This window comes from Ochlerotatus camptorhynchus, unplaced genomic scaffold, assembly GCF_037179485.1.
Source record: "Ochlerotatus camptorhynchus isolate MF236.1 unplaced genomic scaffold, CSIRO-AGI_Acam_v1.1 ptg000320l, whole genome shotgun sequence".
Lineage (NCBI taxonomy): Eukaryota > Metazoa > Arthropoda > Insecta > Diptera > Culicidae > Ochlerotatus > Ochlerotatus camptorhynchus.
The window spans coordinates 2786388-2800371 of NW_027040808.1; the positions used below are offsets into that span (position 1 = coordinate 2786388).

General features: G+C 43.2%; 1 protein-coding gene across 3 annotated transcripts in view; it reads left to right on the forward strand.

Annotated features, from left to right (window-relative positions):
- Positions 1-13965, forward strand: part of bark (protein bark beetle) — a 77196-nt gene extending 63231 nt beyond the window's left edge. For 2 of the 3 annotated variants that reach the window (XM_065229724.1, XM_065229723.1), the window contains exons 4-11: positions 97-6323; positions 6389-6600; positions 6661-7016; positions 7075-7200; positions 7496-7519; positions 7631-8099; positions 8157-8378; positions 11957-13965. In XM_065229724.1, the coding sequence (XP_065085796.1) occupies positions 97-6323; positions 6389-6600; positions 6661-7016; positions 7075-7200; positions 7496-7519; positions 7631-8099; positions 8157-8378; positions 11957-13042 (8722 nt within the window). In that variant the 3' untranslated portion in view covers positions 13043-13965. The remainder of the gene's footprint in view (positions 1-96; positions 6324-6388; positions 6601-6660; positions 7017-7074; positions 7201-7495; positions 7520-7630; positions 8100-8156; positions 8379-11956) is intronic. The other variant, XM_065229725.1, reaches the window with a different exon arrangement.
- Positions 13966-13984: the final 19 nt, after the last annotated feature.

Genomic DNA, 13984 nt, shown 5'->3' on the forward strand with positions numbered 1-13984 from the left:
AGTATGATATTTGACTCAACCAAGGAAAACCTTGGTTTAATGCTTGATTAGTAAATCAGAACATTGATTAAAACCTTCCTCCGTTGCTCATTTCAGCTGGACAATCGCCGACTACGAAACCACCTGCCGTCAGATGGGTTACAAGGGAGGCCGATTCTGGAATTGGATGGATCGGCTACAGAACAACGAACCACGGCTACTGTACGAAGACCCGAAGTGTGGTGGAACGGAAGCCTCTCTATTCGATTGTGGCGCTTGGGAATCCCGACAGGTCGGATCCGGAGTTTGTGACTACCATAGCGATATCGGCGTTCAGTGTCTGCCGTTGTTTGATCAAGTGACACCCCATTGGCAAGGGATTCGCTTCGAGTACGCCGAGAGCAAAGAAAAGCTGGCCCAAAATCACATCCTGTACGATTTCATTTCGTTGTCCGACTTGAGGTACGTCGAAATCGTTAGAGCCGGTACCGGACGGGGTGGAACTGCTGAGGCAGCTATCTCCGTTTTGGGAATTCCTCCAATACTTAATCATGTCGTGGTCGATCATTCGTCATACACGGGCATCAATGTAACGAAACACGATGCAGCATTCATGTTCAAAGACGTTACCGTACGGAGAAGTCGTGGTTTCGGAATCTTCGTCAACTCGAGCTACGGGTCTACACTGCTGGACAGCGTAACGGTGAGCGAAAACGGAGCCGATGGTATTCGATACGTTGGTCACGATCTCCGACCGGATGAACGAATTGATCGCAGCAAAGTGTTCACCTTCTGTACTCTGACGACGACCGCATGGCAAATCTACCCAATACAGTTATCCTTTGAGCAGTCACCGTTCGCCTTGTCACAGAAGCAGTGCGCACAATCCCTCACCACCGGAAATGGTTACGTTCTGACCTTCCATTTTGTTTACTTTGAAATGGCTCGTAACGAAAGCGCTGTTATCCAAATCTACGATGGGATGTCGGAGAACGATCGCCTTCTAGCGTCCTGGAATATTCGAAATTCAACTCGGCCTCAAAGTGTCACCACCACCCGGGAAAAAATGCTCATAAAAATCCGTGCAGAGCCCAGGAGCCAAGTCCTGGCACACTTCCGAATCACTGCCGGAGTTACGAAAGCGTACGATCTTAACGTGACACAAGGTACAATCGTTGACAACGGAGGTCGTGGTATAGCCATTGACAATCTTCGATCGCAGGTTCATGTGCACGCTTCAACGATTTCGAACAATAAGCACGCTGCCGGTTTGCACGTAACCAGCGGAGCAGGTGATGTCAACGTTACGGATTCGAAGATTAGCTTTAACGTTGGCGATGGGATCAACATAACGTACTATGGTGGCAATCGAAATATTTCGCGAAGTTCATTGAGTTCTAATAGAGGCTATGGCTTCGCGGTTTGGTTAAACCAGACCACGAAAGATCGTCAGGAATTTCTGGAGTTCAATCAAACGACAACTATCGAATACTCAAACATAGTGAAGAACATGGAGATCGGTGTTCTGCATGGAAATTATTGCGGAGATTCTTGGGTGAATATCACGGCAAACTGGTTCAACGATAGCACACACAATGCAATCGATATTCAATCGTGCTGGTTCGAGACAATTGAAAACCGGAGACTACGGTTACAGATTGGCCATAACAATTTTGAGCATTCCGGCAAGATTGGAATTGTGATAAGTCCTATCCTGAACTTGGAAGGGAAGATCGAGTACAATCAATTCCTGAGGGGCAGGTATGGAGCTCTGATGACCAGAAATAAGCCGTGGGAAGAATTTCGAAACCTTCCGGTTCGGTTGGTCGTGCAGCACAACCACTTTATGTACAACAAAGGAATCTACGTCGTCTCGTTGGGCTTATCTCCCAACACGGATAACAAAACTCAGTGGCTATTGTTCACGAGAAACTTCGTTAAGAACAACAAGGTCAAAGAAGCGTTTGGGCCCATGGAAGACGAAGGAGAAGGATTGGGAGGAGAAGGTCGCCTTAATCCACGGTCGCGAGTGGCTGCACCAGTGGTAATCTCCTCCAACAACGTAGATGTCTTCCGGAATATCATTTCGAACTACGAATCCAATTATGAAGTAGGCTCACAACTATCGGACCAGAGCAAAGCTCTGAATGTAACCTACAACTGGTTGGGATACCAGGAAGAAGAAAAGATCTACGAACGGCTGTTCCATCGGAAAGATCGCTACGATCTGGCAAAGATCGAGTACTTCCCCTATTTGCTGCATCACTCGAATCCCGGTACCCAGACGATTGCTCAGTATGCCAAATTTGTGCCATTTTTCTACAAAGAAGGCAGCGATCGTGTCGGTGGAGAAGTCGATGGACAGGAGATTTTGCCTTCGGGAAGTTACACCGTAGAGCGTGACATCAATGTGCGACCTGGTGGAAAACTGATTCTTAATCCTGGAGTCATACTGAACTTTGCTCCAAGTGTTGGAATGATGGTAACTGGGAAGCTAGAGGCTCGAGGGCGAAAACCTGATGACATTATGTTCACGCTGAAACGAGAAGCCGTGATGACGGATAATGATACAACGGAAGCCATTATCATGGACCCTGATGTTATGATGGATATCGAAACGGAATCGATCATTGACCCTGGAACCTCGGATCCCCAAGCTCCTAAGATTCCTGTAAGGTTGGTTGGTGGCATTAGCGATCACGAGGGTAGATTGCAGGTCTATACGGAAGGTCAATGGGGAACGGTGTGCGATTACGGTTGGACTATGATCAATGCGGCTTTAGTTTGCCATCAGCTTGGTTTGGCGCTTAACCCAAGAGATTGGAGGCTACAACGATCGGAGGTTCCTGGAGCAGGCACTTCAGAAAACGTTCTGCTTTCGAATGTTCGGTGTACGGAGCAAGATATTGATATAACTCAGTGTCGCGTGGAAAAATCATCTCAAGGTGACTTTGAAAACTCTTGCAGTCACGAGAATGACGTCGGTGTGCGGTGTTATGAGGGAGCTTGGGCTGGATTACGATTCGGAGTTTTAGCCGAGCGAGCAGATCTTCAGTATGTTACAATTGAAAAAGCCGGTTTATTCGATTACATGACCAACACATTCAAACCTGCCCTACAAATGGATTTATCGCGACATAATTTGGACAGTATCAGGGTGGTAGAAAATCTGCAGGATGGTCTAGGAGTTATTTATTCCGATATCTACGCTGGATCAGTGAACAACATAAAAAACTCGGAATTTGCAGCCAACCGAGGAAACGGAATAAGTATCAAACAGTTGGGTTTGAAAATTCATGGGAGCATTATCAAGGACAATCGGGGCTCTGGAATTAATCACGATTCGGTAGTATCTGCCTTGGAACAACGGGAAATTACAAGCTGGTTCAACATGGTGCCAGATTTCAACGTTGATGATTCTGACTATAGGCCAATAATGCTACCTCGTGACTCATACAATATTGACATTGATCAATGGCGGATCAAGCATATAATTACACTCCCTGTTCAGGATCCGACTGAAAAGATGATTACCATCCGCTGTCAACCAGGTTATGTAATAGGCATTCAACTATTGAACCCTATTGAGAATCGCTCAACGGAAGATATTTGGATTTATGATTCATTGGCTGGCAGTACCAATTCAGACATTTGGCAGGTCAAACGAGACATATCCGTATTCCCGCTGACCACAAGCAGCTACGGTGCCATTTTGCAGTACAAAAGTGGACACAATGCAATCGGTGGAGTAGTTTTGGTACTTCGATCGATTCAAGCTCCCATTCAGAACATGTTCAACCGAATTGTCCGAGGACCGGTACCAACACTGCAGATTACGTCAACCAAGATTCAACGGAACTTTAGAGGTATCACTGGAACGTACTACAATCGCTTCCTAGGAGAGAATAGTGAGATATATCTGCGAAAAGCAAACGAATCGATAAAGCTGGTCAACTGCGAGATTAGTCATAATCGGGAAGAAGCCATGTTCATTCACTCCCCTTTCTGGGATGTTCACGAAAGTAACATTTCCGAGATAACGATCCACGTCAACAATAGCATGGTGCGCGATAACGGTCGAGGAATACGGCAATTTTCCAAAGATCTACGTTCGTCCAACAACCTGTTTCACTACGTTCTGCAAGATACAACGGTCGAGAGTAACTCCTTCGGTGGACTGGAACTCAGTCTACCGTACGTGTGGCAGTACAATGAAAACTTCACGCACTCTGTGTACTTGGGAAACGACACTTGGGTGCGGAATCGAAGGTTCGGCATCATCATAGATGGTCACTACGCTGCGATCAACGTTTCGTCTAACATTTTCATGGACAATGTGTGTGCTCACGGATTGATCGGATTCAAAGGAATGGAGAAGAAAATACGAATTGACAACAACCGAATCGTCAAGAATTCCGGGAAGTATCTGTTGGAGTTCCGATCGGATAGCCAGAGTGAGATTCTGGGAGAAATTCCGGCTATTGTAGCGTATAACCACATTGAGAGCAATGAAAAGGTGGTCTCAACTCGTTCTGAGATGAGGAATTTTATTCGAGGTGATCGTGGAAATGCTAAAGATCCGACCTGCGTAATTGGGTTTGGAGGTGTTCAGAAGGTGAAAATCTATCGGAATGTGATTACGAATAACGAGCAGGATTACGATCTGATCGCGGGAATTAAATCTGCCAGGTTGAATAACTTTTTGGATGTTCGGGAGAATTGGTGGGGATCGCAGGACGAAGAGCATATCAAGATGCGTATTTTTGACTTTGACGATTGGAATAATCATGCTGAGGCGTTGTACAAGCCGTACCTGATCGAGGACAGTGTCGACGGAAGTGTATCGATTGTTCATTCGAAGAACAAATCCGTTGACTTGGATAGCTTGGGTGGTAGAATCTTCGAGGACCTGTCGATATTTAGAAGAGATCAGCCATATGTGATTAAGGCTGACATTACAGTTATGCCGGGAGTCACGTTGAATATATATCCTGGGGTCGTGATGGAGTTTTCGCCGAACGTTGGAATTCTTGCACTAGGCACGCTGATAGCTCGTGGCACCCGTGACGCAGAGATCATCATGAAACCCATTCAGAGTGCTTCTGAAAATCTGAACCGAGTGGAGCGATCGCTGGAGAATATGGTGAACTACGACTCCATCCGTTTGTGCACCAACCGGAACTGCTCCGGAAGTGATCATGAAAACGATAAAATCCGAGAAGGTTTCCTGGAGTACTATAATCACACAACACTGCAATGGATTCCAATCTGTGATCGAAGGTTTACCGAGCGTAATGCTCAGGTTGTGTGTCGAGAGCTGGGATATGATCCGCTGGATGTCTTCATCGGTCATGATCGTCGAATTGAGTTTCATACGAACTCACTCACCAGAATCTGGTCCTGGGTTGAACCGATGGAGTGTCATGGAGACGAACTACGGCTGGAAGAGTGCCCGGAGAGGTTGAACGGTCAACTGTATGGGCGGCGACATGAATGTCAATGGGACTCGAATTTTGTGTTTATCAGTTGCAACGGAGAACCGGAGGAGAGAAACTACTGGGGAGGCGTTCGCTTTGCCAATCAAGACTTCGAGGCCAGTTTTTACGAGCACAGGATCCACGATGCGCTCACTCATTCCAAAGCAAAGCCTGCTGAAAGCGTCATGGAGTTTGTGAAGTTAGAACGGGCCGGAATGTTGCATGGGGAGAAATCACCAGCGATTCAGACTATTTCGAAAAATCCCAGCATTAGTTTTGTCAACATCAGAAATAGCGCACACCATGCTGTGAACTTGGTATCGCCAAGCGATGCTATCCATTTGAATTACTTGCACATCCATAGGGCACTGGGACAGGGAATCAATGCCATTTCTTTGACCGGTGAAGGTCGTGAAAGTGACGAATCGAGCTACAATCCGCTGAAAGATCTGGATCTTCCGTACAATCTATTCTCGATGATCGACATCTGCGATACGAACAAGGAGATCACCTTGGAGGAACGAGTTCTGGTGTACTACAAGTATGACAATAATCCGGTAAACTGTGTTAAGATCTTTAAAAGTGCCTACCGAGCGAAGCCCCTCGGCTTTCGACTGCTGCAGTCTAACTTGTTCAACCACTCCAAGGAGTACGGTCGTCGGGATATGATCCAGCTGATGGACGGTGATATCTACAATATCTCTGCGAAGACGATCGGAGTTATCGATGCGGATTCTGATAATCAAAAGAAGCTGTTTAGGACGGACGAGCCTGCGTTGAGCGTACGGTTGACCGCTAGTGGAGCTTCAGCGAGGCATGGCTTCATTGCTGAAGTGGTAACGTTACCGATTTCTGCTATCGGGTTTAGTAAGTACATGTAAATTTGTTGCATGCCATGATATGATGTTTAATGTTGACTTATTTCCGTGTAGATCGTGATGCCCAGCATAACATTTCTAATTCGGAAATTCTGGAATGCGTCGGAGGAGGTCTTCACTATGTTACGGTTGGAGAAGTGTCACCGATATTGACGCTGGAAAGGAATCGCTTCGTACGTAATTGTCGTCAGCTTTACGGGAACTTCTCGTCCTGCGAGGCCACCATTCGAGCGGACGTGCAAAACATGCAGTCGTTACACTTCAGGGTACGTATTGAGCAGTGAAGCTAGTTTGGATTTACTGAAGAACTATATGAATTATTGCAGAATAATCTCGTCCAAGAAAATCAAGGAGGTTTGTCGATCCGAGCAGATTCCCGTGGATCGGCCACATCTCTTCGGGGTTGGATCCATAATAACTTGTTTGTGAAGAACCGCAACAGGCCGTCGTTGTACGTGGAAGGCCGCCAGTCGTCTCCGTACCAGGAAGTTACCGTGCACAATAATTACTTCACTCAGAACGATGCTGCATTCATGGATGTGGTTGTGCTGAGGCAAGTGGTGTCCAACTTTAGCAACAATTACGTGCACAGTAACAAGGGTGGTCGGATTATTGAAGTCTCTGGGTTTGACAGGGTGCGGCTGCCAATTTATCAGACGACTTCGCATAACGGGTTCTATGAGTATGTTTGAATGGAGGATTCGTTTTGGCTTTTATTCATATTAATGAATTTATTTTAGCAACGTTGCAACGGATTGGAGCGGAAGGGCCACGATCGTGGCAGGAACTGCGGGACAGCACTACGTAGATAACGTCTTTGCGAATCCGGAAAACGACTACGAAATGATAACTGTGAATCGATCAATGTAAGTACATTTTTCAATAGATCTATTCGGGGTTGAGCACTTATTATCTAGCCGTAGCACTTATCTTAATCGTTATGATTTTTTTTTCGGGCATTCATTAATTTTGAACAAGGTAAGATACTAATTCAGTTGGGTTTATTATAGTGTAACTTTGTAGATAAGGTTAATTCATTCTATATATGCAGCATAACATTCCGGTCCAAACAAATCATTCAAAATTTGCATGCTTTATTCTTTCTATTTCCCATATCCAAACTAACTCCTTCTGCATGACGTCGACGTGTTGTATTTGCAGATTTGATTTCCAGTTTTGGAATAGGTAGGTGTAGTTTTGTTCTTCTATTAGAATTAAGAATTCTTTCAACTTTAGCTCCGCTAATCTGTAATTTCATAACTATGACCAAACAACTAATCTAAACTATCTGCCCAGCACTCTGGACGTATGGAAGACTAAAATCGACGCCACACTGAACTACTGGAGCTACAACGAAACCCTAGCTGTTGGGTCCCGTATTCGCGATCGCTTCGATGATCCCCAACTGTTGGAAGTCCAGTATCTTCCGTTGCACATGAATAACCTCACCGTACTTAATGGTAAGTGCCCTCCCGGTTGGACACTGCTGATCGATACCTGCTACATGTACGTCGGTGCGCCGATGAGTTTCCGTGAGGCACGTGACTTCTGCCGGTCGGACAATGCGTCACTTCCTTTCATTCACGGGGACAAGAATGCGCTGTGGTTTTTCCTGGAGCAACAATCTCGCTATCTCCGATCGGCCGAGAAGGTTTGGATTCAGGATCCGAACTACATCGATCAGTGCACTTCGTTCATCTACCGGAACGTGGAGGTTGAGGAATGTTACGAGCGGCATGCTTTCCTGTGCGAGATTGATCCGAAGGTATGCCGTTAGTTGGTCTGTTAAATGACAGTGTTTAACGTAATGGTACAATTTTAGGTTGAGATTGATCCATTATTTTGGGCAGCCGATACCACTGCGATCGCTGTGCTATCGTCGTTGGGAGTGGTGTTTATTTTTATGTTGTGCATCTGCATCTGCTGGGTGTACAAGTCACGCTACCGGCAATCGCAGCGACTACAGCGCCGGCACAGCATCCGGCAAAGTTTGCGCAGCTTGAATAGCATTGATCCGCAGGGATCGATCAGGAGGCGGAATTTTGTAAGTATCGTGCGGAAATTAGATTATCTTTTCGGCACTAACTCTAGAGATAAGGCTTGACTGTTTTGTTCTATGTTTAGTTTTCTGTAAATATGCATTACATGTTCAACTAGGATCATATTGTATTTTTTTGTGGAGTTTAGTATTACTTAACTGTATGCCATTTAATCCAAAGGTGCAGCCAGAGGGGGGAAAGCAGGAGGGTAATGCCTCTCAGATTTTCAGTACAAATAATAGATTTTCATACTCTGGTTTATTATTTTGAAAAACTTATCGGTTATCATCTAAAAGAGCTTAGTTTTCTGAGCACAATGATACTTTTTCGAAACCCTAGACTTTGAACTTGATTAATAAATCGAAATTCAAAGCAAATCAATTGCTTCGCTTTTGACCAATAACTAACAAATTGACCCATTCTAAAGTCGCTACTCAAGTGGCGCCAAGATGGAGATTTCTGTCAATGTAATCGCACTGTTCCAGTTCACCGAAATTGATAAAAATTTCGGATTTCAGCTCCATTTTTAATGGAGACTACGAATATGGATTTTTTTTTAATTCAAGAACTTTGATCAAGATAACTATAATTCCTTGAGTTCCAGAATTTAGATAATGTTTTTAATTGCGGATCTCGAAAGTTTTACATTGTCTTAGAACTATACAAATATTCAGAAATCCAAATTATTCGAAGACCGCTGGCCAAATGCTACTGAGCTGCAGCACCGTACTCAGCAGGTGGCAAAGGTGCACAAAAATGAGACTTCGTCGCCTAGAAAAACATCCTAAGTACGGTTCTTCTGAGAAGTATCAAATTTTTGAAATGAGAGATTTTGCTTTGAAATTCTTATAGAAAAATCAATAGGGTAGATGAACCAGTTATAGCTTTACGTTTCTATTATGTGTTATGGCTTACGGAATTCCCACTAATTTAAATAAAGAACTTTTCGATCTTAAAAAAAAACCACGAACAAATATTACAAATTACAAATTACAAACATAAATAATGATTTTGGTCCCTGAAAAATTGTCTAGGCTCTTGAAAAAACTTACAGGGAGGATTTTCAAGATTATTTTGAACGGGGAATTCTCAAAACTATTTTCCTAGAATTCTGAGCAAAATTCCAGTTGCTTGATTTCCCTTGGGGATATTCCGCATTGATATGCTCCGGACTGCCACATTGGTAAATTCTTTGATTTCACTTGAAGTTCCTCCCACGACTCTCTTGGATTTGATACTAGAAACCGATTATCAAAAAAATTACATTGAAAATTTCGACTTTCATGATTGATCTTTCAAGAGCCTTTCAAATTTGTACATTGCCAATAAAGAAACAACAACAAAAACAAAATTTTTGAACATGACCCATGCCCTTGAGTCTACGACGTGACGTCATAAATCCAACATTTTCAATTCAATTATTATCGTTTCTAAATCTTGAAAATTTCAACAGTAGAATTTTTTTTTTTTATTTCAAGGATTTGAACAAAAAAATCTAATTGAGTTTAAGAACTTAGTGTGCTTTGAGCACATTCACTTTTGTTAATTGAGAGTTTTCTAAACCTGTACCATTTTTGCATTAGTATCTGTGTGAGGCAACTACAATGATAGTTTATGCCCCGGGAAGTCGAGAAATTTAACAGCCCAAATAATTTATAGACCGGACCGGGAATCGAACCCAGCCGCCTCCAGCATTGTCTTGCTTTATACTTGCGTCTTTACCGACTGAGGTAAAGTCTTCAAGATAAAAATAACTAATTCAATTTATGAGTCCAATTTATCACAATCCTAAAGACCACTAATCTCTAAATGTGTATCGTTCTGTAACTCAGAAAAATAAAAAAATAATTTTTTTCTACAACATAGGATTGAACTCACAATCTTCTGCTCAGCAAAAATGGTCGTCATTAGGCCACCAAGCCACGCACATTGCAACACAAAACTTATTAGCGTGTTGTTTTTTTTTCCCCTCTGTTCGGGACATTAAACTGCTGCGACCAGTAATTTGTTCTATTATAGTAGGAGAAATGTCTCTAATGTTGGCGTATGGATCTAAGATTGGGCCCATTGCTTAAAATCTGCTATTTATCAATTTTATCTAGATGAACGCGTTATTGGGACGTTACAAATGGATATTTTTGGTTGCTATTGAAAATTTAGTCGATTGCTTAATTTATGTATGGGCCCAAATTAGGGACACTTAGGCTGACATTACCTGTATTTCCCCTATATCCCGTGTCCTTAGTTTAGTGCATGTCGTATTACTTCACCACTATTGAGAAATGATGAAGTATTCGGGTTTGATACAGTTGTCATACTTGCCTTCATCGCAAGGAATCGATTCTAATTAAAAGGTCCCGCTATTCAGTCAAAATTGGATTCCTTAGCAACAACATTAAAGAATGACACTGATAGTAACCATGCATCAGAACCCTAGTCTTAACCACTTCAAACTAGGGAACAACGAATAGAAGATAAGGAATCACATAGATGAAGACTAACTAACTCATTTTGTCCTTGTTTCAAGATCATCTTCGGTCCAGGCAACCCGAGGACTTATCACTATCAACAAGGCATAACAAATAACAAGGACTAAGATGTGTTCCATTTGATTACTGAAAAATCCTGTTCCCCTAGTTTGAAGTAGTCAAGACTAGGAATCGGTGGTAGATCTTATATCCCGTAACGTACCATGGAAAGGTGATCATACCCACGTTACGGGGCACCGTGTTGTTATGGACCATGTTCTTATTATGTTAGATTTTTCTAGGGATTGTTCTATCCCAGCTCCCCCTTAGTAGCATACTTTGTATTCTTCATGATTTCGTAAGATATTTTTGAGATTCCCTGCAGCCCTTGAACTCAAATTTAATTTAAAAAAAAACCTACGTAATAAGTACATTTGCGCCCGACGATGGCAACGATACGCCGAATAGAAATGATGTGTTCCTTTTAAAAAGGACACCAGAATTATTTGGAACATTTATAAGTTTTATCATATTTTGTGGAACGTATACCTCAAGTCCAACAAATTACACATTCCGATCCAGTTTTTTTTTATGACGCGCCATTTCAGATTGTATGCAAAGATGACTCCTTTTTGCTATCTGAACTAAACTAAGTTTGAATCAAATTAAACCTGCACTTTTGAAGCCGTTTTTCAATTCAAATCCATGATTTCATGATTGTGTAGAAAATGAAAATGAAATGTAGGATCTTTGTTCCACTTACTGTTCAAATTAAAAATACACATTACCGTTGAATTTATCTGCGGTTGTGGTAATTCATCTAATGATTTGTTTTGATTAATTACAGACTCACAGCATTGATTATGATTTTTTCTAATGTTTCTCCGACATGTTTGAAGTTTTGCAATTACTTAGAATTCTTAAGCCTTTCTATAAGTTTGATAAATGTTCATATGAAAATTTGATTTTATAATGCTAATGCTATGCTTTCAATCACACCAGCCAACCGATGTATAAATATTGTAAGTGCACCCATACTAACACCACCTGTTCACGTTAAGTGTATCTATGATGTCTGTTTGCCTATTTCTAATAATCTGTCAAATCATTTGCAGGTTGTCTCGCGTTCGACGGACACGCTTAAATCCGCAACCACCGGTACGACGGACTACAAGAAAATGGCCGCCAACGGTTCGATTGAATCCGTGGATAAGAGCGTGCTCAGCTCGGAAACCAACTACGACATGTACGACAAGCAGCAGTACACCAATGAGTACACGGAACAACTGAAAAGTCAAATGGGATATGGCGAGGCCACCGCCAATGGAGGACCCGACTTTATGCAGCATGCGGATGATACCAGTCCGACACGGGCGAAGGTTTACGGTTTACCGGATTACAGTTCCCATGGGGGAAGTACCGCTTTCGAACTGGCATTTAGGAATGAAGGTTTTCGAGATAATTCAACCACTTACTCAGGGGTGACCCGCAATAATTCCATCAACACTGCTATCAACGAAGACACGCCCATCATTCACCATCAAGGTGACAACGACGAAATTGGACCTGATTTCTACGGTAATTCAAGTACTTTACCAATGCGAGTCAAAGGAGATAACCTTTCGTTCCTGAACGAGCTGAAAAGCCGCCTTCCGGAATACCAACCCCTGCCACCCAGCAACGGCCATAGTAGCTTCCTACCGGCTCCCCCGGAACCACCATCAAACAACACATCCCAGCTTACTTCAAGCACACTGCCATACGATCAGAAGATTGATCAGCTGAATTTCAGCGCTCCTCACGAGTACCAGCAACCGTCCATTCAGGTTCGAAGGCCTAATGGTCTCGAGCCGTCCACACCTAGCGCTGATGCCCGGGAAATCCGACGTCCGGATTCCTACATGAGGGCGGTCAAGAAGTACGCCACTCCGGGTAGGGAGCGGGAATCCATTATCCCTCCTCCACGTGTCGATAGCAACGGCAGCCGTAGACCAAAGACAGTTTATGAAGCATCCCCTGAGCAGGAACAGCAGCAGCAGCAGCGGCAGCAGCGAGCTGGCCAACGGCAACGGTCCAACTATGCCAGGTCCCGCTCGGAGGCACTGCTTGAAACCAACTTTGATGAAGCATTGCCCCCGATGGCAGCCATGCTCAGCTCGGATAGCCGAAGCTATTCCCAACCACTCGAGACTGCTATGTAAGGAACTGATTTTTCCAATAAAATAACAGGACATGCTATCTGACGCGGAATGTCTTAAAAGAGTCACACATCTTTGTACAGAATAACATTAGAATCGAATCCATCGAATAGGAAAGCTTACATTTAAATTCGTTCTCATTGAATCGATTTCGACCGAAGCTTCCACGCTGAGAGCTTTGCGAAAATCATAACAGCATGATGATTTACCCATACACGCATCATAAAATAGGAATTTATAAGGTTTTGTGTGCTTTTCTCCATGCAGCGAACGCGCTTGCGCGTGCTGGGGTGAAAAGCTACCGAGCATAAACCGAAAACCCAGGAGGTGAATCCGTACTCTGTGCATTAGTCGAACTCAAGTGTCTTGGCTTATAGTAAATATATATATATAGCTGTGTACATAGGAATAGAAACTGGAAGACCAACGAGAAGAACAAGCCAATTGTGATCGCGATAGCATATAGGCAATAGCGTACAATCAAATCAAGATCGCGCGATTTATTTACAAGCAAACAAGTCAACACATCACGATCGAATCGAGTCAGACAACGTAAACAAGGAACGTGTTTTGTAGCTAGCGATATATGGTTTTGTAGAGAGTATTTGGTAGGTTGGTTTATTATACTGCCTCTAAGCAGGTCAATGAAATGTATTCCAAACAGATTCGAGTTGATAATGGCGAGAAGATCGTTCACGGTGATGTAAAAGTCCCTCCCTCGAAATAGTATCACCGGTGGAGCACGTGCTGCTTTATTCCGTTGATTTGATTAATGCACTTCTGTTTGCGTTATCATTATCATTATTCCGCATATGATGCAAAATGACCACACAACAATCAGCGTGAAAAGGAAGCAAATGGTTATCATGTTTGTCGTTAGGTTTCAAATGAACTACCGTGTGGTGCCCGTTCAAGGATTGATCAAATTTGGCTTAATTTGCTGAA